Genomic DNA, 26,855 nt, shown 5'->3' with positions numbered 1-26,855 from the left:
GGATCAAAGATCCCTGGTGGAGATTATTCGCTCTAAGCATAGTGTTAAACCAAGGAGATGAGTCCAATGAAAAGAGCTTGTGTATAAACATTGTGATTTTATATTTGATTCTCCACTGTGGAAGTCATATAGTACCTTAGTGATATGCTCCCTCATGCTGTGACCAGAAATCAGTTGGGCTGCTGCATTCTGTAAAAGATGCATTGCATTTAACATAAAACATTGGCAGACCCAAATAGACCCAGTTGCAGTGTTCCAGTGCAGGCAAAATCAAGGCTTGAACAGCTAATCTGATACCAGATGGTTGTAATAATGTTTTTGTCTCCTCCTTACTCCATCCCAAAGATATGGAGGATTTTCTGCCAGGAAATCTTTAACCAGAATTTCCAGTGGCTTCAAATGGAAGATGTTCTCAACTTGAAGGACAAGCCAGCTAAATCCCTCTTCCTGTTGCCTATGAGACTTGCTTCAGTGTCTGTTCTTCCACTCATCCTCAGGCCTTGGCACCTCTTCTGTCAAAGTTCATTTCAGTGCCATTGTAACGTATCACCAGCGGGTGCAAGGTGTTCTGATCTCGCTCTACCCTTTGGCTTCAAAGTTCATGAAATGACTGTGGCAGTCCAAGCCTCCAGACAGTAAACCTCCAATGCCTTGGGACCTCAGTGTAGTCCTAACTAAACTCATGAAACCGCTTTCCAAACATCTTGAGTCTGTGCTGAAGATTCTTGCCTGGAAGGTGATGTTTCTCATGGCCATCACTTTGCCGTTAACTACCGGCTCTAGTTTCATATTCATCATACCTTCAGTTTGCTCATAATAGGGTGGTGTTTCAAATTTACTCCCAAGTTCCTTCTGAAAGTGATATCTGTGGTCCACATTAATCTGGCTGTTATGCTACCAAGACCACATGTGCACAGGGAGAATGGGCTCTGCACCTCTTTGGACTGTAAGAGAGCCCCAGCTTCTAAACTGTTCATGTCCTTTGATCCCAATCAACGGGAAACAAACACTGTCTAGTTGGCTATAGCTCACTGTAATGTGCTGGCTGGCTTCAGATAACAGAGACTGTTGAAGCTCATCAAGTGAGAGCTATGGCGAGTTCATTGATTTATCTTAAGGTCACGTCTATTGAAGACATTTGCAGTACTGCTGTTTGATCGTCATTTCACACCTTTATATCCCACTATTGGCTAGGCAACATGTTTTGGAGAGACATTAACTTTGGACAAGCAGTTCTGCGCAGCCTGTTCATCCAGTGGTCCGTGCTGCACCTGATAGGTCCAGGTTTTCTCTTCAGTAGTTGCTCCTCGCACTACCCCCAGCTTGGTTCTTTCCCCCACACGTTATGGCTGATTCGTACCTGCTTGTCAATGGAGACGGCAGGATAAATTAGCCATACTTAATACCCACCTACCTTGCTTAAGCTCTGAAAGAAACTGAGGGGCTCAAGTTCATGTGTGGGAACTCTGCACCTGCTCAATAAGAGTTTCACTGAGCTCGGAGGTTTAGGGGGGAATGAATGATGGATGAGCGAGGAGTTAGGGATGAATCTTGATGGTGTTGAACAGGGAAGGGTGTTTGGGGATGATTTGTATTATGCTACCCCTGTCGGGTGGTGGATGGTTTTCAGTGTATATTTCCATAATATACAGGATTGGATTATGACACTGTCCTTTGTATTGTGAGTCATCCTATGCAATAAAGAATAAAATATTTGTAAAAAAAGAATGGAACAAGAAAATACAGTCTGCAATAAGAGTTTTACACTGTTCCATTTCAGAACTAGTTGTTGCTGCCTTTTTTTTTCTTTTTCTGATATGGAAGTTTCCTCCTGCTCCTTTTGGATTTCCAGCTCAGTTGGAACCAGGGCTGGGATGTGGTACCATGAGCTTTCATTTACAGCTACCTGTGGATATTTATTTTCCTCTGTTTTATATCCTTTTCCAGTTTACTTTAGCCCAGCCATCAGAGAGATTCCTCAGTTGGGGCTAAAGCACAGGGCTCCTTTCAGAGCCCTGATATCATGGCCCTAAATCCAGTGTTGTACAGTGACTGGCAGGGATTGAGAGTGCTGCCTGCACACCGTCTCAGCCCTGACCAAGCTGGGAGGCAGAAGATCTGAACTAGAATCAGAGCCCGGGTGCCTCCACATGGCAGCAGGCAGCACTGCCACTGAACCGCCGGGCCAGAGAGAACAGCTTTTGCCACCTGAGAACACGGCACTCATCTTTCAAAGCGGCTAGCTAGCCCCTTCCTCCAACACATCCTTACTTCCCAAGCCCCACCCTATCATGAGCTCACTCACATGTCAAGAGACCTGTACACAACCTATGTCTGAACTGTACTCATCCTTTCCATTGAAAGAGCTGCTTCCATTTTTGTGAAAAGGTTATGCTAGTTTTCATTTTTTTTTGTAACTGTCAAATTTATGAAACAATCTTTACAGCTTCAAGTACCCAGAAAGATATAAAGAAAAAGGCTTGATCATCCCTTTGTTTTCAATGTCTCAATACATTACCATGGAGTTAGTTGAATTTTGATATAACAGCTACAGCATTGTGGCATAACTGAATGAATCTAATATAAAGAACAAATTGTGTGGGGAAAAAAAGCATCTGTTCACAAAAAGACACGGAGAAATTTTGCAGAAATACATGACAAATAACTGAGAGGGATTTTTGCCCAAATGCTTTGTAACAGGTAATTAGAATGAGCAGTCTTTAAATAATAAGTCATGATACAGGATGTCATTAATCTGTTCTTTCACTCATAATTGAAGCTCAATTCTTTTTGTAGAAGATGAAGAGAACAGGAGAAACATGATGGCAGAAAAAGATCATTAGGCCTGACTAGTCTGCCCATTCACACAACTGCTCAGCTCTGTAATCCCTGCCACTCCCTCAGAGATCCCCTATGCTTGTCCCGTGCTTTCTTGAATTCAGATACTGTCTTTGTCTTCGCCATCTCCAGTGGGAAGCTGTACCATCCATCACCACTTCTGTAAAGAGTTTATTCCATATATTATGCCTTAGTCTATTCCCTTTTACCCTCATCCCATGACCCCCTTGTTTCAGAGCCTCCTTTTGGTTGAAACAGGCCAGCCTCCAGTGCTTTGATAACTTGAAGGTATTACAATGTCTCTCTCATATCAACTCCATCCTTCCTTTCTTCTGGAGTATACAAGTTTAGATTTTGTCTGTCCTCATATGCTGCAGAACGAAGACCCCTGACCATTTTACTAGCTACCCTCTGGACTGACTAACCAGGAATGGAGGTGTAGCCTGGTGGTTAGAGCAAGTGGGCTATGGACCAAGGAAGCCAGAGTTCAAATCCTACAGCTGTACCTTGTGACCTTGGGCAAGTTACTTCATCCTCCATTGCCTTAGGTACAAACTAAGGACCTGATTTACTAAGGCTTTTCTTCCATTTCGTATCTCTGAGAAAAATGCTTAGTAAATGAGGGCCTTAGATTGTGACCTTCTGCGGACAGGAAAATATCTACAGTACCTGAATGTAATCTGCTTTGAAGTGCCTGTAAAAGCATATCTTGTTAATATCCATTTAAAGGTGTGGTCTCCAGAACTGTACACGGTATTCCAAATGAGGTCCTACCAGGTATTTATGCAAGGATAATACCACCTTCCTTTTTTTTTTTTCTGCTGACCATTCCTCATCCCATGTACCCAAACATCCTATCCACTTGTTTGGCCACCTTGAGATTTGCTTATTTTTTTTATTTAGCTCATGTCTTTTTAGTGGTAGCTCAGACACGATCTCTTCAGATCCTGTTCTTGTTTTGTGCATAGAAGAATTTCACCCCCTAGACTGTATTACTTCATTGGAATTTTGCTGCACAAATGCATGACTCTGCATTTTATTTTTTTTTAGCATTACATCTTAGCTTTTAGACTCTAGACCATTCCTCAAGCTCTGCTACATCCCTCCTCATGATTTTCATACTTTCCTGGCTGGCTGTCCTGTTGGAGATTTTGGTATCATCCACAGTAAGACAAATCCTTCCTGATAGCCCTTCTGCAATATCACTTATGAAAATGTTGAAAAGAACCAATTCAAAGACTGATCCCTGTGGCATACCACTAGTAAATTCCTTTTCTCATAATAAGCTCCCTTTATCACTACCCTTTTCACCTCCCACTTGGCCAGTTTCTAATCCAGTCGTTTTAGGACCCTTACCAAGGATGCTCAATTTATAAGTTTCCTGTGCAGAATCATGTCAAAGACCTTATTGAATTCCAAGTACAGCATAACTAAGCTCTCCCTTGATCAACTCTCTGGTTATCCAGTCAAAGAAATTGATCAGATTGTCTGACAAGATTTACCTCTGGTAAAACCATTCTGCCTCGGATCTTGTAATCTTTTGGATTCCAAAAACCGCACTATCTTCTGTTTTAGCAGCGATTCCATTCATTTAATAAGCATAGAGGCCAGACTAACCAGCCTGCAGTTCCCAGCCTCCACCTTACTTCCACTTTTATGAATAGGAACCACATTTGGCCGTCTCCAGTCCCCTGGCACTTCTCTTGACTGTAAAGAAGTATTAAAATGGTTAGACAATGAAGCTGCCAGAACTCTAAAGTTCCTTTAAAAGCCTTAGATGTATCCTGTCCAATCCCGTTGCTTTATCTATTTTTTGTTTTTCTACCTTCTCGTAAACAGTCTTCTGAAGGCTGGTTAGTTTACCTCACTTCCAATCTTATTTGTGTCTGTTTTTTGTGGTTCTATTCTTAGCCCTTCCTCAATGAACAGAAAAACCTGTTAAGCAAGTTCACATTTTCTCCATGGACAAGCAGAATGAAATTCATTTCTCAGATGGTTCAGTGTTCTGTTGCAACTGAAATGGGATAGACTATGCCATTTTTTTTTTTTTTAATGAACAATGAATAGGAGAAATCCACCAGTGCTGTATTTCTTCTTGCTGTCTCAGGATATGGTTCCGGAGACAGCCCTGAAGATTCTAGAAGAATATGTTCTGAAAAGAATCAGGAATCTGAGTCTGCATCTAGGTTATGGATTGGCAAGAGAAAATTGATCTGAAAAGATGGATTTTTCTTCTATAGGTTTCTGAAACGGGAGAACAGAAGACTGAATGTCTTTCCAGTACAGAAGTACACTCTTGAAGAGGCAATGGCATCAAAGTGTTGCCACATTTTCTGCAGAAAGGCATAACTATTTTTGTCTGGTGGGATCCATGTACAGGACTCCAGAGGCAGGCGAGCTCCAGGGTCTCAATGCGTGGATGAGACGATGGTGCAGGGAAGACAGTTTTATATTTGTAAGGAAATGGGGAACATTCTAGGGAAGGGGGATGGGCTCTACCTTAACCAGCGTGGAACCAGGTTGCTGGTGCTAACATTTAAAAAGGAGAGAGAACAGCTTTTAGAGTAGACCATGGGGGAAAGCGGACAGTCGCTCAAAAGCACATAGTTCAGAGGGATATTCCTTCCAAAGATACTTGCAAAATAGAGAAGTTAGAATATCCCAGTAGAGAGGTTGTGTTTAACGCCTAAGTAGCCAGATGAACGTAGACAAAGAGCACTCAGATGTCAAAAACTCTAAGCTACGTGTATCATTTGCTAATAAGCAGATTGTGAATACAAAGAGAAATAAACAGAGAAATAAAAACCATACTTCAAAATGGTTGTATAGGAATGCCAGAAGTTGAGTTAGAATGTTTGGCATTATAGGAGGATATAGACATTGTGAAGGGTAGTGGGTGTATGAACCCTTTGTACTGTGGCGTAGTTGACGCACTTCAAGGGCGAACCACGAAGCCTACGACGGCAGCTGGCAAACACGCCCTGTAGCAGGACGGTCTGAATCTTCTCCTCCTCTGTAGGTTGAGCCCTTGGGTTCTGGCAGCTGGCAGGACTTAGGCGGGTCCCAATGGCGGTGAAGAAGGCTAGAGTCCAAAGGCACACTGGGGTCAGGGCAGGCAACAGACTAATGGAGTCAGAGACAGGCCAAGGTTGGGGCAGCTGGCTAGCAAAAGTGCTCAGGTCCAGGCAGCAGGCAGTTGTGGTCAGGTCTAAGCAAGGGGTCAGGATCTAGAGAGTCAGGCCAAGGGTGGATGTAGACACACAGAAGACACTGGATAAGATGGGCTGGACGAGACGAGGCTGGAAGATGAAGCTGGACAAGAATCAGGAACACAAGATCCAGGAATGCTAGGCAACATGCACTGCAAGGCAGGAGACCCATTGCTGAGGCTCTGCTACATCTAATGTGCACATATGCGCGCGCACCTAAGGAGGTTCCAGGACAGGAGCAGCACAGTGGTGTGTGGGGCCACACTCAGCAGCATTGAGGAGACAGTGGCGACCCAGCCACAGGAGCGTGTTGGCGTTGTTGAGAGTACAGTGACTCCCACTAGCTGTGTTCCTAACAGACATTATAGGCATTTAAGAGACATGGTGGAAGAAGGATAACTTAACAGGACATTATGATACCAAGGTATAAATTATATCAATGTGATAGGTCAGATCAAATTGGTGGAGTGGTGGCACTATATTTTAAAGAAAGCAGAGTCAAACTTGATAAAAATCCTGCAGGAAACGGAATCTCTATCCATAAGGATTCCACAGTGCATTCTATGTGTGATGGATAAGAGTTACAGAAGAGGACCAAAATAAAGAAACAGACTGTGAAATGCTAGCTGAAATTTAAAAAATGTGCTGCATTTGATACTGTAAACCATGACATCCTCATTTTTCATCTCTCTGAAATAGGGAGAGGAGGCACTAATTGCTTACAACAGATACACATTGGCCTTTTCACTTGAGACTGGTATGTAACTTCAACTGGCGTTCCTCAAGGATCTGCCTTGTTGGTTACATTGTGCTGATAACATACAGTTTTTTGTTTCTTTGAGATCATTGTGGAAATATACATTTGATTTTTTTAATAATCTATTTATCAGCTATTAAATGCTGGCTTACACATCACAGGTTAATTATTAATGTTAATAAAGCCAAGTTGCTTATGTTGTCACGACAGATCCTCGTGAATTGCCCCCCAGTCTTTGTTTAATGGCCACTCCATATCAATTAAGAGTGCTATGCACAATCTAGGGGTTATTCCAGACTCCTTTTTATCTATGCATGAGAACTTCAAATCTGTAGTTAAATCTGCTTTTGTTAAGCTAAGACTATTATACAGACTTAAGTCATTATTGGAGCAGGATATTTTGTAGACATTAATATTTCCACTCCTTGAGTATTGTAATGCTCTGTTATCAGTTTACTTAACAAGTCTCATAGAGCTTTACAGTTAATTCAGACTTCCACGGCATGTATCTTGACTGGGTCAGCCTATGTACACACATCACACCCATTCTTAATGGTTGCCGATACATTGGCATGTGTAGTACAAGTTAACATGCTTAATACATATAGTCTTGAATAATTCTGGAAACTTGTGGCTCAGTTCACTTTTATCACCCCTGTTTATAGTCCACAAACAGGGGCCTGCTGGAGACTCCCTCTCTGAAACTTACCCATCTTGTAGAAACATGGGATTGGGCTTTTTCAGTGGCAGGGCCACTACTATGGAACTCATTTCCAGAAGAAATCAAATGATAACTGATAAAGCCAGATTTAAGAAATTGGTGAAGATACATTTGTTAAGCGAAGCTTTTAATATAGAGCCTCTACAATATATTTGGTTATCTGTTCACTGTGCTGAATACTGTGCAGCCTAATGTTACATATTTTTCAGTTCCTGAGCAGTGTTGTCTTTTTATTTTTTTTTTTCTGTGTTTTTTTATGCTGTTTTTGTGGATGTTTAGCTTGTAACCTGCTTGCGAGGGTGCATCCATCCCTGACATGGGATCTGTTTTAAGGTATTTTGGGGGGGGGGTGGCCAGGACACTACAATTTGTTTTCCTTTTGCAGGGGGGGGGGTCTGGGACCTTTTTTTTTTATTTAAACTCAAGAGTAAGGGGATGGCAAGGGGAGAGGGGGCAGAGCCTTTATTTTATTAGTGGGATTTAGGGGGGTGGGGGAGCCAGGACTCACTCCTTTTATTGGACTTGGGAAAGGGGGAAGGGAGCCGGGATGCTATTGTTTGTTCAGCCCTGGGGGGGGGCTTTGCTGTGCATCTACATTAAAAACATTTTTTTTTATTATTATTTTGGGTGTGTCACGGCTCCTCAACTTGTGAAACCAGCTTGAGAACAGGGGTCAATACTGAACCCTGCTCAACCTCCCCGTTTTGCTGCTGTTTTTTTCTGCCACTTTAAATGTGTAGCGGGAACCTCAGGGCCCGTGTTAGGATCTTGGGCCGCCCGCTGCACTTCTAATGCATTTGAAATAGGTGGTGGTTTAATCATGGCTGACCACCTTTTCTGTTAGCCACAATTAAATATTAACATCAGATTGACTATGCATGACCTTCTTTGTGTGCATTTGTATTATTCATGTATGCAAATTGCATGCAAAGAAAGTCATTGTAATAAGGTAGGGTATCTTTGTGGGGAGATGCAAAATATCGCATATATCGCGAGTTAGAGCATTATCGTGGCTTAATGCATCACCCAGCAAATTTGTTAATGTCTCCTTATCTGAAAGCCTAATTCCTGATTTCTTGAAACATACACTAGTATGGCCTGTACTAAAAAAAAAAAAAAAAAAAAAGTTATTTACCAGTAGGGAAATGTTCTAGTTATCTGCCTATTTCTAGTTTCCCACAATTGCAAAAGTCCTGGAAAAGACAGTTTTGATACAATTAAATGAGTTCTTGGAAGAACATGGAGTATTGCACTCCAATCACTGTGGATACCGTGCCAGACATAGCACCGAAACGCTCTTGCTCTCAATGTGTGATTTCTTCTTATGAGAGCTAGACCATGGTGGAACAGTAATCCTCATTTGGCTTGACATAGTTGCGGCATTTGACACTATTAATCATGCATTACTATTGAATTATTTAACTTCAGTTGGGCTGGGTTGGATGGGTGGTAAGGTCATCTAGTGGCTAATATCATTCATGGCTAATCCCCAGTGGGATCTGTGGTTCTGCAGTTGTCGTCTCTCTCTTCCATCTTGTTTAATGTATCTCTCGCTCCCCTGTGCCAGTTATTGAACACTTGTAATATCAGGTTCAAAATATAAGCAGGCTATATACAAATTTTGGTCCCAGTGCAGAATGAGCTGCAAGCCACCTTAGATTATTTAGCGTCATGCTTAGTGGCAATAAAGAACTGGATGAAGTCAAGTAAACTTGTCTATTAATTTGACTAAGTCGGAAGCCATCTGGATGTCCCCAGTTCCTCCTAATTGTTAAGGGGTCTGGGTGGAAGGGACAGTTACGGAGTTCTCGGAAGCTGTAAGAGTTGTGGGGGCTCTTGTTAGATTTCTGACTTTCTTTCAAGCTGCAGATGAAGGGGAGACCTAAGAAATGGCTTTTTAAAATGGAGATTGATACGACCATTGAAGTATGTCCCCTCTAGAGAAGACTGAAACCATTGTGCAAGATTTTGTTTTGATGGCAGTTGATTACTGCATTTCTTTGTATGTTGGGCTCCCTAAGGACCGGATTGAAGCATTGCCAATCTTACAAAATGCTGCTGCACATCTAGTCCTCAGTCGCTCACGTAGGGATCCTGCCACTCCTTTACTGCAGCAATTACATTGGCTGCCAGTTGCCCAAAGAATAAAATTTAAAATAGGTTTAGTATTTAAAGCAAGTAAGAAGGTGGGGCCATCTTAAGTTTCTGACAGAATTGTTTCATATGATCCCCCAAGGCTCTTACCTTCCGAGGAAAGATGTTTTCTTGCCTTGCTGTGCTTGAAGGATGCACATCTCTTTGAAACCTGGCACCGAGCATTTTCAATTAAAGGTCCAGCACTTTGGAATGTAGTGCCATTTGTGCTTTAAGAAATGTCTGATTATAACTTGTTCTGTTAACCAATACTGAAATCTGTTTTGTTCATAGAAGTCTTTTCATAGATGGCATGTGCTCTTATTCAGGGAGTGACTGTGCAGGTTGCCTCTTAAGATGTCAGTTCAAAGTAGTCTTCTAAAAGGTTTATCTTTATACTAGTGAAAACTGCCCAGTGTTGTTGAAGTTGACTGGTCCATAACAGCTATAAATTTTAAAATCAGACAAAAGTGAAAATGATAAATATTTTATTTTGTTAAGTAATTAGCAGCAAGCTTATAGAAACTTAGGAAACTTCTCCAAAAACATTGATAGTATATTAGATGTCTCTCATTGCCCAACTCTAGAGAGTTCTGCACTATTTATTTACCATCTTGAAATGGAGGAGTAGCCTAGTGGTTTGAGCAGTGGGCTGAGAGCCAGGGTTCAAATCCCACTGCCTCTCCTTATGACCTTGGACAAGTCACTTCACCCTCCATTGCCTCAGGTACAGACTGATTGTGAGCCTAGTGGGGGAAAATACCCAGGATGTAAGTTGCCTCTAGCTACAATGAAAAGGCATGAGCTAAAATACACTAAATAAAATAAATCCTTTGAGAACTGACCAGTTAGTCTTATTCTCTGTTTCATGTCTTTTAATCAGTTCACAATCCACAACAGTGGCATAGCCACGCTTTGGCTTGGGTAGACCATGGCCAACTATTTAGGGCTCAGGCTCTTGCAATCAGGGCTGCCCAACACTGGAAGAAGAGGCAGACTGCCATGGTTCCCATCCCGTGGTGGCCAGAGAAGGAGGGGGGTCTGGTGGTGCCTGAAGAATATGTCCTGTGTGTGTGGGAACCTCTGTGTGTGTATGTGCCTGCCTGCGCCTGTGTGTGAGAGCCTGAGACAAGGCTTTTCAAACAGAGCATATTAGTGAAAATTACCTGATGTTGCTCTAGTTCACAGCTGATGTAAATTTTCAAAACCAAACAAGTGGAAAAGAGAAATATTCTTTTAATATGTTAACAAATTAAGAGAAGAGCCAGTGTGTGTTTGGGTGCCTGAGAGAGAGGGCTTTGCAGAAAGAACATATAGTCTTTGCACTGTACACCTTCCATTGTTCAGGGTGCCACCTGGTGGCCACAAACAGACATGATAGTGTGACAGACTGACTGACACAGCCTTTATATATAGACTAGCAAAAAGTGCCCAGCATTGCTTGGGTTGTCTGGCCCAAAACAGATATAAATTTTAAAATCAAACAAAATTGACTATTTATTTTGTTGTATTTTAAGTAACATAGCATATAGAAACTTAGAGAACCTCTCTAGAAACTACATTGACAATAAATTAGATGTCTCCCATCATTGGCCGCCAAAGGACTCCATCCTATGGTGGATGAAGAGACTTGTGGGATGGCCACCGCAGATCCCATCCCACGGCGGGCAAAGAAGGGAGAAGGCTGCCATGGGAACCCATCCTGTGGCAGCCAAAGAAGAAGAGAGTTGCTGTGAATCTGATTCCACATCAGATGAAGGAGAAGTCTGACAAAGATTGAAGAAGAGACCCTATGTGGGAGTGGGAGCCTGTGTGTGGGGGGGGGGGAATCTCCTGTCCCTATGTGTGGGAGCATGAGACACAGTTTTTCAGATAAAGCATCTTAGCAAAAAGTGCATAGCGTTGCTCAGGTTGTCTGGCTCATAACTGATGTAAATGTTCAAATTCAAAAGTGTAAAAGTTAAATATTATTAAATTAAGAGAAGAGCCTTTGTATGCGTGTGTGTGTGGGGGAGCCTGACAGACAGGTATTTGCAGACAGAGCATATCGTATTTGCATAGTGCATCTTCCACTGTTTGGGGTGGCCACAGACATGACAGTGTGACTGATTGACTGACACAAGCCTTTTACATGTTTTGATTGTTTTGTTAGTGTGTTCATTATGGCATTCACTGTGCAGAGACCATCAGCAAGACTTGATGTGTGACATTGAATGCTAGTTTTATGTTTTGGTTAATTTTACTGCCTAGTACAGCTAGTCTGATATAGGTGGATAATAAATCTGTATAAATAAATAAATCCCCTCAATCCAAAAAGAGAGAGGGTTGCATTACCCTATCGCATTCTAAGTAACATTACCGTCTCCCCTTTTGTTGCTTGCTCTCTTGATCTCCCCCCACCTCACCCCTTAGTTACTCCTATGTTTAAAGTCTGCTGCAGATGATACCATGAAGGGAGCAGAGCCACCAGCGAACCCTGGGTCTGGGAAGCTATCAGGCAGTACAGCTATGTAGGGTATTAGAAAACAGTAAGGGAAGGGGCTTGATATAAATTTTAATTTCCAGTACTTGTGGTGAATGTGGATATGTGGTGGTGGTGGTTGTATTTTATGTTTTTATTGTAATTTGCTGTGGATTTTTTTTGCTGAGAAAGTAGGAAATCAAATGTAACCAAAAAATCAATAAGGGGGTAATTTTCAAAAGGATTTGCACCTTTAAAATTGGGTTTTACACGTGTAAGTGGGCTTTTGAAAATTGGTACGGTACACTACTTTTTAATGTGCATAAATCCTTTTGAAAATTACATTCTAAAAGTACAGTTTTAGTGATATGTGGATAGTTATCCCATCTTAACCACAGGAACCTGATATGGTACAGTCAGTCAACTTGATAGCTGCTTCCAGTGAGAAGCCTGCAGGAGAAAATTGTAAGAGTATGGAGTTACTGTAATCATTTTTTTTTAGCTTGTTTAATTTCCAGTAAAAAGAAACTAAATCCTTAAGCTTTCCATTTTCTCATTTTGATTTTATTCCACAGGTGATATTAGTGCTCACATCATATATTTCCCATGCCCCCACCATCTGTTCCTCTACCTGCCTCCAGTTGCCATTTCTCAAGCAGACCGCTATCTGCTCCTCTATACTCCAGCCTTCAGACTCCTGAAACTTGCTACAGTTCTTGTGAGCGCTATTTGTTTTCTTGTATTTTACTGACTTTATGTGGCCATTCATGAACTGTTGCTGCTGCTTCTCATACAGAAGGCAATGTGGAGAGTCTGTGCCATGCTTGCACCAGGCTTCATCAAGCTTTGGAAGAAGGAAATATGCTTGGACGGCGGTGCAAACGACGAGCCTTGGTTCTGAAGACCTTATACAAACTGGTCGATATTGGTTCAGACCAGCTTGGTTTAAAGCTAGCAAAAGTGATTCTGGCTGTAAGTTTCTTTGACTATTTTTCTTGAATCTTAAAGTAAAGATGCGTGCATGTGCCAGTCAGAGGGTATACATACAGCCACTTCGAAGTGATAAGATTAAACCTTGCCCGGCAAATAATAAAACTTGTCCACTCAGTTTGGTTTGGGCGAGGAATGCTTAATTACATCTACATTAGATTACTGCAGCTCATTATTAGTAGGGTTATTTCAGGAAGATCTACAGAGGCTGCAGCTAGTACCAAATAATGCTGTGAGAATTTGGGGTGAATTGCAGTATTGGAACTCTTGCTTTAGTTACCTTTTGTGGCCTGCAGTCAAGGCCTGGTTATTTCAGCAATACTTTTCTCACTATGATGAAAGGCAGTCAGTGGGATGTTTCATTTTGTTTTGTTTTGTTTAATATTTTAGATGGAATTGGTGTATTGACATTTTTAATTTTTATTTTAAATGCTTATTTACTTATGTTTTAATTTTGATATGGTTTTCATGTATTTTTATTCTGTTGTAAATTATTGAGAGCATTTCTGCTAAATATAATCCATTGAACATAATGTTAGTTTCCTCAGCACTGAGGTAGACCAATCCCCACAAGTAAGTTATGCATCTCTACCAGCAGATGGAGACTGAGTAAAAGCTGACGTCACGGACATATAGCCCTGCCCTGACATCAGCCCCGCTAGTATTCTCAGTGTCTAGCAGATGGACATGCATGTCCCTACTGGGGATTGCTTATAGTAAAATTATTCACTTCTTTCCTTTTTTTTTTTTTTTAATTTCCTAGCATGTAGACAGATGTACTCAGTGGGTTATGCACCTTTGCAAGCAGATGGAAACGGAGCAAACTGACATCACAGTATATATACTCCTGCAGTGACATCAGCCTGCCAGTATTCTCCATCTCCAGCAGATGGTGGACGTGCATCTCCTTACTGGGGATTTCTTCAGATTTTACAAGGAATCTTTTATATGGAAAAGTAAAAGTCCCACTCTCCTGCAGGGATATCAAATAGTCCCTCCCCCAGTTGAGAATTCCTGACGTGATTTCTGTGGTCCTTCATTTGTGTGCCTTAGTCCCGTAGCTGGTTGTTCAGCCCGCATGGACGTAGCTGATTGTACAGCAGAAAGCCGAACGTGGCGGTGATGGCAGATGTCCTCTGCCCGACAGCTGGAGACTGTCTCTGTACTCAGCCCAGAAGGGCTGAGCTTAGATAAGTTTAAAAAAAAAAAAAAAAAAAAGGAAAATTCTGAGACAGAGTAGAGGGGTTTTGTAGCACTTCCTCTGGTCTCCGTGCATGGTGCGCTGTTCCGACATTCGTTCCTGCTCCCAGTAGGGTTAAGGGAACTGGGCAGCCTGGTGGGTTGAACAGCCCAAGTGGGCTAGGCCCCGCTGCCAGGCTTTTTCTGTGTGTTGTGTGGTAGGCTGCAGTGCCATTTTTGCACGCCTTTCTGCATGTTCGGCTGCCCTCTACAGGACCGTCAGTGTGCGCAGTGCATCTGATTGTGCATCCAAACTGTGTGCCCAGCGCTTCCTGTACACACATAACGCAAATTGGTAGTGCGCATAGACTTGGGGTGCGCATACATTTTGTGTGCTACAAAAATAAATTTCTGTGCAAATTGGCTGTGCACTGCACACATCTTCAGTTGCCTGTTAAGCGTGCTGGTGACTAAGAAACCTAAGCGCCTTTCTCTGTGTTGCCTGTCATATTAGGGCATCTCAGCCTGGATTGTCCTCTAACATATTTCAGTGCTGCTTAGAGGCTCAGGGAGAATTATCTTCCTGAGATTTTGCTAAGCCTGGTTGTTCCCAACCTGATGATGGCCTGGTTAAGGACTTGTCCAGAGGGGAATGCCTGACCTTGGAACTCCCTTGACTGGTTCCTCCGCAGGGGATGGCAGCTCGGTGGGGCCCTGCACAAGTGCCTTCTGGTTTTGGCATGGATCCTTCTGCCTTTTCTTGGGTAAAATATTTTCAAGGATTGCAGTCCTTCAGGTGCAGTCTTCAGCTCCGCCCAATCCTGTCAGGTCAGATCCTCAGGCAGTGGCCCATCCTTCTTCCGGTTTTTGGTTTAAGCGCCAAAGCACTGTTAGCTATAGGTATTCCTGATTGGAATCTGGATGGCACTGATGAGGCAGCTCCTGACTCTCTGGAAGATTTGGAAATTCCTGTGGGACTAGAACCATATAGGGCTATGTTACGGTTCTTTCATAGAGATGAGCAGCTGGCCCTGATTTCCAAGATTTTGAAGATACTGGAAGTGCCTGGGGCAGATTCCATGTCTGAGTCAAAGAAAAATCCTATTTTGGTTTCCTAACATAAAGCCTCTTGTTTTTTCCCCTGTTATGGAAGCCATTCAAGAATTGATTGATCTTGAAGGGGACGCTCTGGAGGCAAATTTCAAAGGGGGTCGGACATTGGAAAGCCTGAACCCCCTGGATCCAGTGGTGAGGGAGCGTCTTCGTTTTCTGAAAGTGGATACGCTCATCTATGCTCTCTTTAAGCGGATGACTATCCCCGTGGAGGGAGGAGCAGTTTTGAAGGATGTGCATGATAGTAAAATTGAGGCCATCCCTAAGCAAGCATTTGAAGATGTGGCAGTGACATTGCAGATACCTTCCTTTTTGTGCCCTGGTGGCTCGCTCTTGTCTGCTTCTCTCTTAGGTTGACAATTTTGGAATGAGTTCCAGAGTAGTTATGGAACCTGTTGCCGCCTTTTTAGCAGATGTGGGCTGCAATTTGGTCTGTACCTCGGCTAGAGGAGTGACTTCAGCAATAAAGGCCAGGTATCAATTATGGCTGCTAAATTGGTTAGCCGACATGACCTCCATAGCTAATCTTACAAAATTGCCTTTTAAAGGCTCGTTCTTGTTTGGGAGCGAGTTGGAGAAACTGGCCAGTAAATGTGGTGAATCCCCACTTCCTTGGCTGCCAGAGGATAAGAAGCAGTTGCAGTGCCTCTTTGGTATGAGGAGTTCCAAGAGGGTTTTGTCCCTACAAAGGGTCGACCTTTCAGAGGATTCGGCCTTTTGGCAAGTCTCAGTCCTTTTGTCCCAGACAACCCAAGCGAAGCATGGGCTCGAGTAGCGGATCCTCCCAAGCCTCACAACGAAGGTTTGCCAATTCGCCCTTAGAAATAAGAGATAGGGGGATGTCTCACTCTCTTTTATCAGAGGTGGATTAAGATCACATTGGATCAGTGGGTCCTGGAGGTGATACAAGAAGGATATGTGCTGGAATTTCACAGTGTTCCTTGGGACGTATTCATGGTGTCTCTTTGCTATTCTCCGCAGAAAAAGCAGGCAGTGTAATCTACGCTGTCAGGGTTCCTCAGTCTGAGGGCTGGGTTCCAGTGCCTACGTCTCAACTAAGTACAGGGCGATATTCCATTTATTTTGTTGTGCCCAAGAAGGAGGGCTCCTTTCATCCCATCTGGATCTCAAAGGAGTCAACAGTCATTTGCAGGTGACTCATTTTCGCATGGAAACCTTGCACTCAGTAATAATGGGCGTGCAGTCGGGGAAATTTTTGACCTCACTGAATCTGGCCAAGGCCTACCTCCATATATCCATCTGATTGGAGCACCAAAGTTTTCTGTGTTTTGTAATGTTGGGGCGCCATTATCAGTTTTGAGTGCTGCGTTTTGGTCTAGCCATCGCTCCTAGAATTTTTTCCAAGGTTATGGTGGTTGTGGCGGCAGAGTTGAAAGGATGGGATTCTAGTAAATCTGTATTTGGAAGACTGGCTGATTAAGAACATAAGAAATTGCCATGCTGGATCAGACCAAGGGTCTATCAAGTCCAGCATCCTGTTTCCAACTGAGGCTGAACCAATCCACAAGAACCAGTCAAGTCTTTGGAAGAGAACTGCCTGGTGACCCGCAAGGTGATCTCCTTGTTGCAGGAGCTCAGTTGGGTAGTGAACCCAGCCAAGAGCAGGCTTCAGCCATCTCAGTCATTGGAGTATCTGGGTGTTTGGTCTGACACGAGGCAGGGCAAAGTTTTCCTGCCAGAAGTTTGGATTCAGAAGTTGATGTCGCAGGTGAATTTTTTGGTGAACACCTATACGTCCGACAGTGTGGTCCTATCTACAGGTACTCGGCTTGATGTTGGCAACCCTGGAAGTGGTGCCATGGGCAAGAGCGCATATGTGTCCTCTTCAGCGCTCTCTGCTGTCTCATTGGAGCCCACAGTCTCGGGACTATTTGGTTCAGCTCCGCTTGCCGATGGAGATCTGCTCTCATCTCCGGTGGTGGTTGCAGGAGGATCATCTGAGAAAGGGAGTTTCCCTGATGTTTCCATACTGGTTGATACTCATGACAGATATGAGTCTCCAGGGTGTTGGGGAGCTCACTGTCAGGAACTAACAGTGCAAGGGTGCTGGAATTCAGAAGAGTCTGGAGCTTCAATCACCTGGAAGCCTGAGCAGTCCGGTTGGCGTGCTTGCAGTTCAACGAAAGACTGTAGGGTCAAGCGGTCTGAGTAATGTTGGACAACGCAATGACAGTGGCTTACATCAATCAGCAGGGAGGAACCAAGAGCCAGCAATTGTTGCAGGAAATATTCCAACTTATGGAATGGGCGGAAGGGCATTTCCAGATGATCTCGGCCTCTCACATTGCAGGAAAAGACAACGTGAGAGCAGACTTTCTCAGAGGGAGAATCTGGACCTTGGAGAATTGGTTTTGTCAGACGAGGCATTTCAGCGGATAGTAGATCACTGGGGCCTTCCGTCCTAGACCTGCTGGCGACTTCTTGCAATAAGGTTCCTCGATTCTTCGGTCGCAGGAGAGATCTGAGGTCCTTGGGTCCTGTCTTGCAGGTCTGGCTGGAAGACAAGCTCTGTATGCCTTTCCCCTGTGACCCCTATTGGGGAGAATAGTTTGCAGGATGGTGACTCTGGTGGCACTGGATTGGTATTCGGATCTGTGAAGACTCATGATAGAGACACCCCCCCCCCCCCCCACACTTCGTCTTCCACTGCACAAGAATCTCTTGCAGTATTTATTTATTTATTTTTGTATCCTGACATTCGATTTGGCATATCACATCGGTTTACAGAGAACAAATGAACTAGGAGGATCAGAGTCTTCCTATTGTTTTACAGTAAAAATTAGAGGCAATTCAATTATTAACAGATATGAATTTAAATTAGTCAACTAACTGATATTAACAGAAAAATTAATTGATATTAACAGAGAAATTAACATTAGTTGCGATTATAAAAATTTCATGTCATTGTAAGCATTTTTAACGAGAATCCGTGGCGGGGGATTTTGGTGTCTCTATGCATAACTAAAGTGCTCCTTCTCAGTGACGTGGAATGGCGTCATGGTATTGAAGCAAAGGCTTTTTGGAAGAGCCATGTTTTTAGGGGGGGGTTTTTTGTTTTTTTTAAAGTTTTTGGATTGTGGGTTCCATTCTTAATTCTGTTGGGAGGTTGTTCTATAACGTAGGGCCGGCTAAAAATAGAACGTGCTCCCTTATTGCGTTCAGGTGTGCAGATTTCAGAGAGGGGGTTTTAAGAAGCCCTGTATTTGTGGAGCGAAGGTTCTTGGGGTGGACGTGAAAGTGTACAGTGTTTTATGAATGATGGTTAGAGTCTTGTATTAAATTCTGTATGGGATGGGCAGCCAGTGTAGCTCCTTGAGTATAGGGGTGATATGGTATGATCTTTTGCTGTTTGTAAGTGTTCTGGCTGCTGCATTTTGTAATAGCTGTATTGGCCTTAGGGTGGCTGCCGGCAGGCCTAGGAGAAGGGTGTTGCAGTAGTCCAGTTTTGAGAAAAGTAGTGCCTGAAGTACAGTATGGTAGTCTTGGATATATATAGGAGGGGTTTGAGTTTTTTTAGTACTTGTAGTTTGAACTATCCATCTTTGATTAGGGTATTGATGTGTTTTTTTAAAGTTTAATTCACCATCGAGTGTGACGCCAAGGTCTTTGACTGTAGAGACAATTTGATTTTTTAGTTGCAAAGAGTTGGGGTCTGGGCTGAGTGCTGAAGTGAGTTTATTGGATATGTATAGGATTTCAGTTTTGTTTTATTATTATTATTATTATTATTATTATTATTTAAAGCTTTTCTATACCGGCGTTCATGATACAATCATAACATACCGGTTTACAAATATCAGGGGGTGCAGTAACTTTGTTCTTTTAACAAGTGCAGAGGAAGCAAAAGTTACAATATAACAGGGTTGTTGAAACTGGGGGAGGAAGGAGACAAGAATAGACAAAAATAATAGAATCTTTACAAAGGTAAATTATTTACATTGTGCAGTAATGTCTCTATGGATATTATTTACATTGTGCAGTAAGGTCTCTCAATGGATATTAGACTCGGGAAAGGATTGTTTGCAGAAGGGTCTCTCCATGGATATTAGACTCGGGAAAGGCTTGTTTTGATTGAGTGATAGGGACATTTGTGATAGGAGCTGTTTTATTGTTAATAGGTAGCTCTCCTGGAGTTTTAGGGTGTTGTCGAGAGTATCTTTTAGGGGGAGTAGGATTTGAACGTCGACCACTTAGATGAAGTAGGTTAGGCTCAACTGGGTCAGAAGTTTACAGAGAGCTAGCAAGTATATGTTGAAGAGGGTAGAGGAAAGGGATGAGCCTTGCGGGACACCATGTGGGAGGGGTATTTGTTTCACCTTGTATGATCTGTCTGATAGGTATGAGTTGAACCAGGTGGTTGTGATGTCACATAAGCTAATTTCTTTCAATCTGTTTAGCAATATTTTGTGGTTAATGGTATCGAAGGCTGCGGAGATGTCAAGTAGAATTAGGAGGTAGGAGCGGCCATTGTCGAGTCCTCTCAGGACTGTGTTGGATAGGGAGAGTAAAAGTGATTCTGTGCTGCAGAATTTCCTGAAGCCGTGTTGGGCCGGAAGTAATATGTTATGGTTTTCCAAGTATTCAGATAGGGGCGGATTTTCAGAGCCCTGCTCGCGTAAATCCGCCCAAAACCGGGCGGATTTACGCGAGCAGGGCCCTGCGCGCCGGGAAGCCTATTTTACATAGGCCTCCCGGCGCGCGCAGAGCCCCGGGACTCGCGTACGTCCCGGGGTTCTCGGAGGGGGGCGTGTCGGGGGGCGGGGCCGGAGCGCGCGGCGTTGCGGGGGCGTGTCGGCAGCGTTTTGGGGGCGGGTATGGGGCGTGGCCACGGCCCGGGGGCGTGGCCGCGCCCTCCGTACCCGCCCCCAGGTCGCGGCCCGGCGCGCAGCAGGCCCGCTGGCGCGCGGGGATTTACGTCTCCCTCCGGGAGGCGTAAATCCCCCGACAAAGGTAAGGGGGGGGGTGTAGACAGGGCCGGGGGGGTGGGTTAGGTAGGGGAAGGGAGGGTAAGGTGAGGGGAGGGCAAAGGAAAGTTCCCTCCGAGGCCGCTCCGATTTCGGAGCGGCCTTGGAGGGAACGGGGGGAGGCAGAGCGGCTCGGCGCGCGCAGGCTATACAAAATCGATAGCCTTGCGCGCGCCGATCCAGGATTTTAGTGGATACGCGCGCCTCCGCGCGTATCTACTAAAATCCAGCGTACTTTTGCTTGAGTCTGATGCGCAAGCAAAAGTAGGCTGTTCGCGCGCCTCTTAAAATCTACCCCATAGTTGTTGATTTAAAATTTTCTCTAGGATTTTGGCTATGAATGGAAGGTGGGAGATGGGCCTGATGTTTGCTGGATCGGATTCTTCGAGTTGTGGTTTTTTAAGGATTGGCTTAATGACGGCACATTTAAGGATGTCTGGGAAGATACCTTGTTCGAGAGATAGGTTGACTATGTCAGCAGTGGGCCTGGCAATGATGTTAGAAACTTGCTTCAGGGTTTTTATTGGAATGGGATCAAGGGGATGTGCAGCAGGATTTATTTTTCGGATGATTGCTTCAATTTCGGTGGAGGAGACGTTCTCAAAATGTGGCCAGATGGCGTTTGGTGCACTTGATATCTTGTTAGTTTCATCGTTCTTAGTAGTTTCCTCGTTCACGTGGGGATTTTTTTGCAATTAGGTCCCATATTTTGTTACTGAAGTATTGGGCTAGTTCTTGCAGGTTTTTGTGTGATTGGAAGATGTGGGTGGGTTTTGGGTTGGATGTGTGAGGTCTTTGACATAAGCGAATAGGGTTCTGGGATTGAATTGATAGTCATGTACTTTCTGTGCGTAGAAATCTCGTTTGGCTTTCTCAGTCTGTTCGGTATATGTATAGGATGGTTCTGTATTTGTGTTTAAGGTAGGGGGTGGGGTTTCTCTTCCATTTTTTTTTTCGGCCTGTCTTAGAATGTGTTTGATTTTTTTTAATTCTGTGGTGTACCATGGGGCTTTAAATTTGGAGGACAGTTTAATTTCTTTCCTGATGACTGGGCATTTTGTCCTTGCGATTTCTGCGTTGATGGAGATCCAGGAGTTAACGGCGGAGTTGGTGTCTTTTTTGTTTAAGGATTTAAGGGACTCGGTAATATTTCAATTAATTCTTCAGTGTACACGGTTTGTTGAATTCGATGTATTTATTGGGGTTGTTTGTTTCCATGATGGGGTTTTCCAGATGTAGATTAGTTTGTATGAGATTATGATCTGACCATGGAATAGTTTGTACAGTGGGTGGGTCGTTGCTTGTGATTTTGTCATTAATAAATATTAGGTCAAGTGTGTGTCCTGATTTCTGAGTGAGTGTTTTTATTATTTGTGTAAAGCCGATTGCTGTCATGGTATCCAAAAGGAGTTCGCATGTAGTTGAGAGAGGTGTTTTGTCTATGTGGAGGTTGAAGTCACCCAGGATAATTATGGGGATGTCCATGTTAATGTTGTTTGTGATGGCTTCAATTAGTTGGGGACAAATTGTGTTCGAGGAGTCCTGGTGGGGCATAGAGCAGGAGGATTTGTAGGTTCTTTGATTTGAAAAAAAACCTATTTCGAAAGGAGGTGTTAGATTGATGGGCTGAGTTTTAAATTTGAACTTTTTTAGGGCTATGAATAGCAATCTGCCTCCTTTTTTTTTGGTCTGGGTAGGGAGTAGACATTATAAATTGTTTTGGGTAGTTGATTGATTAGGGCAATATCTGAGCTTTGATGACAAACGTCATGGGCGTTTGTCTAGAAGAAGGTCGTGAAGAATTGGTATCTCTTTTTTAGCCACGGATTGTAGAGTCCTGTCCTTCGTGAAGATCTGACTCTATTTTTCTCACTTATTAAAGCATGGCTATTCTTCTGCGGTAATTGCCACCTTGCTACGGGCTTGAAAGTTCTCCACTTCCTTAGCCTATGTGCAGGTTTGGTGAGTATTTGAGGCTTGGTGTGAGGATTGAGGTGTTTTTCCTCGTTCAGTTAAGATCCCGCTCATTTTGGAATTTTTGCAGGATGGGTTAAAGAGTTGAGCCTTAATTCCTTGGGCCAGGCGAATGATGGATCCTTATCGTACCATCCTGATGTGGCCTGTTTCTTGAAGGGAGTAAAACATATTCATCCTCCCTTGTGGTTACCGGTTCCCTTGTGGAGTCTTAACCTATTTTGACTGCTGCATAGCCTTTTCTTGCAGTTATTGACCTTAAACAGTGTTTCTGGTGGCAATATGTTCTGCGAAAGGAGAAATTACTACTTACTTATTTATTTTATTTATTTAGTTTCTTTTTTATACCGAAGTATAGCAGAATGCCTTCACTCCGGTTTACAGAGAAAAACAACATTATACATAAAACGTGTTCATAACGCATATAAATGTGGATAACAATTAACATTTCGGCAAATTAACTTAACAAATTAAATTAACTTGATAATTTTGTTTTCCTTAGTGACTCTAGGGGTGATACAGCTGCGTACTGTTCCCTCTTTCTTGCCTAAAGTGGTCTCGGATTTTCACTTGATTCAGTCCATTTCCTTGCCGCCCTTGCATAAGGGCAGAGATGTGGCCTATTGCGCTCCTTGGATGTCAAGAGACATGTTGTGCAGTATCTGGAGGTTTCTCAAGCTTTTCCGAAAGACGGATTGTCTGTCTGTCTTTCATGGTGGAGGAAAGCAGGGCAAACCATCCCTCAGCATTTTTGGTCGGCGCTTTTCCCTCTCATATCTCTGGGGAGTTTAGTGAGGTGCGGAGGCGGCACACGCTCGGTGGGTTGAGCAGCCTTTGGTTAGGCCTCGCTCCCAGGCTTGGCTCTTCTGATTGCGTGATAGGCTGCTGCTGTGTTTTTCACGTGCTTTCATGGGCACCTTCTTGTCACACAGTGGCGTAATGACGTTACATGTGTGCCTAATTATGTGCTTAAGACCATGGCCTGTGTTTGTGCGTGTACTTCTGTAGCCTGTCGGTGTGTGTGTGTGTATTGAAATGCATTTTGAGCACATAGCCTGAGCATCTTTTTCACGCATAGCTGAGAGTCCTATGTGTGTGTAGCCTGAGCGCCTTTTGTTTACATAGCTGGGCATGCAATGAGCTGGTATAGTATGGCGTCAGTGTCAAAGAACTCGTGCTTAGCAATTTGTACTGCTTGCCATATAAGGGTGATACAGCCAGGGCTTTCTGCAAGTCCATGTCCACACTGCCTGGATGCTCAAGGTGATTTGCCTCCTACTAATTTTGCTGAGGCTGGTCCATCCCCTTGGTCATCCCCTTCTTCAGTTGATCCAATGACACAGACATTTTCAGAAGATATTCACTCCAAGGACATCTGGTTTGGGTCTAAACGACCTAGAATGGACGCATCCTCCTTTTCCTGGGTGGAATTTTTCCAGGCACTACAGACCTTTCTGCAGGCGCGCCCTTCAGAGACGAGAATGCCTCCTAAATCAAGGTCACATACTCTGGGTCCCCCTTGTCTGCCACCATGTGTAAACACCACAGTGCAGCTATTCTTGATGATGATTGGAAGGATGCGGATCAAGATGACACAGATGATGACTTGGGTTTCTTCCCTCTTAAGGAAGGGGAAATTCCCCTGGATTTAGAGCCACATAGAACTCTGCTCAGTTTCTTTCATACAAATGAGTTACTGAGTCTGTTATCTCAAACTCTGAAGACACATGGAGTGGCTGGGAGTGATTCTGAGTGCGCAGAAGGAGGACCCCATATTGGTCACCCTACACAAGGCATCATGTTTCTTTACCCTCCTAGATGTGATTCAAGAGTTGATTGACCTTGAATGGAGTATGCCAGATGCAAGCTTTAAAGGGGGATGGGGGAGGATGTGCCTTGGTGAGTTTATATCCCAAAGGCAAGGAAGTAGTTGAGATTCCCAAAGGTGGATGCTCTGGTGTTTTCTGTTACCAAATGAACCACCATTCTGGTGGAAGGAAGGGCAGCTCTAAAGGATGTTCAAAATAGAAAGATTGAGCTATCCTTAAGCCAGCCTTTGAAGCCATTGCAATGAACTTGCAGATTGCCTCTTGTTGTTCCCTGGTAGCTACAGCTTGTCTGCGTCTCTTAGGAGCCTAAGAGAGTCTGGTCAGTTAGCAGAGTGGTAATGGGAACCAGGAACCGCCGCCTTAGCTGATGTGAGCTGTGACCTTGTTTGCACTGCCACCTGAGGAGTTGCTTCCATGATAGCGGCTAGGTGTCAGCTCTGGCTATGAAATTGGTTGGCGGACACCATTTCTAAATCCAGTCTCTTTAAGGTACTCTTTTATTTGGCACCGATTGAAGAAGATGGCAAATAGATGGGGGGGAAACCTAGGTCCCTCGTTTGCCAGAGGATAAGGCAGCTTCGTGTCCCTTTCAGGCACGTGGCAATTTCATCCTTATTGGGGGGGGGGGCATCTATTTGGAGCTTTGTCCCTTCGGGAAGTCTCAATCCTTTCACCCTAGGAAGCCTCAGAAGGATGCAGGCTCTGGGCATGTGGAGCCTCTCAATCTCAGTGAAGGATTGTGGACTCACCTGCTGGGGCAGGAGATAGACGGGAGCCTATCTCGCTTTTATCACAGGTGGGTCCAAATCACATCACACCAATGGGTCCTGGAAACAAGGGATGGCTATGCTCTAGAATTCATTCCCATTCCTGCAGATGCCTTCATGATTTCTCCATGCAACTCCCTTCAGAAGAGGATGTCATTGGAGACTATCTTAAGAAAGCTATTGGACTTAAAGGCCATAATTCCTGTTCCTGAATTGCAAGAAAATGCAGGCCACTATTCCATTTGTTTTGTTGTATCCAAGAAAGAGGGGTCTTTTTGACCCAGCCTGGATCTCAAAGGAGTCTGTCAACATTTTTGGATGACTCATTTCCAAATGAAGACTCTGTGCTCTGTAATAATGGCTGTATAATCAAAGGAATACCTCACATCTGTGGATCTGATGGAAACATATCTGCATATTCCCATTTGCTGGGAACATCAAAGGTACCTGCAGTTTGCCATTCTGGGATGTTGTCATCTTGCCTTTCACACTGGCCACAGTGCCCTGGACCTTCGCCAAGTCATGGTAATAGTAGTGGTATCCTTGCACAAGGATGGCATCCTGATTCACCCATATCTGAATGACTGGTTTCGGGCCAAGAGCATGGAAGAGAGCCACTTGGCTTCTTGCAGGGTGATCTTCTTGCTGCAAGATCTCTAGGCTGTGTAGTGAATTTGGCCAAAAGCAGCTACCACCCATCTCAGACGCTAGAGTATCTCGGCATTCATTTCGATACAAAGCAGGGCAGAGTGTTTCTGCCAGAATGTCTCATTCAGAAGTTGATTGCCCAAGATCAAACCCTGCAGAGGACTATTCGACCAACAGTGTGGTCTTTCCTACAGGTCCTGGGTTTGATGGCAGCCACGTTTGAGGTTATGCCCTGGGCAAGGGCGCATATGCGGCCTCTTCAGTGCACGTTGCTTTCCCGGTGGAGTCCGTAATCTCAGGCTATATAGAGAGGCTTCATTGGAGGTGAGCATTAAATTACAATGGTGTTACAGGTGGATCATCTCAGGAAGGGAGTTTCCATGGAGACACCGGATTAGTTAGTGCTCACGACAGATGCGAGCCTTCTGGTTTGTGGGGCTCACGGTCAAGACTTGCTGGTGCAAGGTCTCTGAAATGCCAAGGAAAAGCAGTGGAGCATCAATCGTTTGGAAGCATGGGCAGTGTGGGTGGCGTGCTTGTGGTTCATTGAGTGTCTAGAGGCTCGAGCGGTCAGGGTAATGTCGGACAATATGAAGACTGCTTACATCAATCATCAGCGCGGAACCAGAAGCCAACAGGTGTCAAAGAAGATAGATGTACTCTTGATATGGGCAGAGCAACATTTTCTAAACATATCCGCCTTCTACGTTCCCAGAAAGGACAATGTAAAGGCTGACTTTCTCAGCAGGAAGAGCTTGGACCCAGGAGAATGGGAGTTAGCAGACGAAGCCTTTCAGCTCATAGTGGAGTGCTGGAGTAGCCCATATTTAGATTTACAGGTGACTTCCAGCAATGCGAAGATTCCGTGGTTTTTCAGTTGCAGAAAGGATTCAAAAGTGCTGGGTATTGATGTGCTCATTCAGGTGTGGCTGCAGGGCAGGGTGTTTATATGCCTTTTGCCCTGGCCACTGATAGGGTAGGATTGTTCAGAAGATTGCAAGTCAGGTCTAAACTGTACTTTTGGTGGCTCCAGATTGGCCCCAGAAGCCATGGTATGCTGATTTGCAGAGTCTGCTGGTGGGCATTCCTCTCAGACTTCTGCTCTGGAAGGATGTGTTGCGGCAGGCACCCATTCTTTGACAATCCGGGTTGATTTTGTCTTATGGTTTGGCCCTTGAGATGGCTCGGTTGTTGGTTATTCTGCTGCAGTGAATTGGGTCAGGACATTTTTACATCTCTGGCTTACATTAG

General features: G+C 44.0%; 1 protein-coding gene across 1 annotated transcript in view; it reads left to right on the top strand.

Annotated features, from left to right (window-relative positions):
• Positions 1–26,855, top strand: part of ARMC2 (armadillo repeat containing 2) — a 367,472-nt gene that overhangs the window by 214,894 nt on the left and 125,723 nt on the right. The window contains exon 8 of the mRNA XM_029595303.1: positions 12,916–13,091. Within this exon, the coding sequence (XP_029451163.1) occupies positions 12,916–13,091 (176 nt within the window). The remainder of the gene's footprint in view (positions 1–12,915; positions 13,092–26,855) is intronic.

This window comes from Rhinatrema bivittatum, chromosome 3 (assembly GCF_901001135.1).
Source record: "Rhinatrema bivittatum chromosome 3, aRhiBiv1.1, whole genome shotgun sequence".
In the NCBI taxonomy this organism is placed as follows: domain Eukaryota; kingdom Metazoa; phylum Chordata; class Amphibia; order Gymnophiona; family Rhinatrematidae; genus Rhinatrema; species Rhinatrema bivittatum.
Note: the sequence above shows the minus strand (reverse complement) of the source record. Positions and strands in the feature narration are given on the sequence as shown.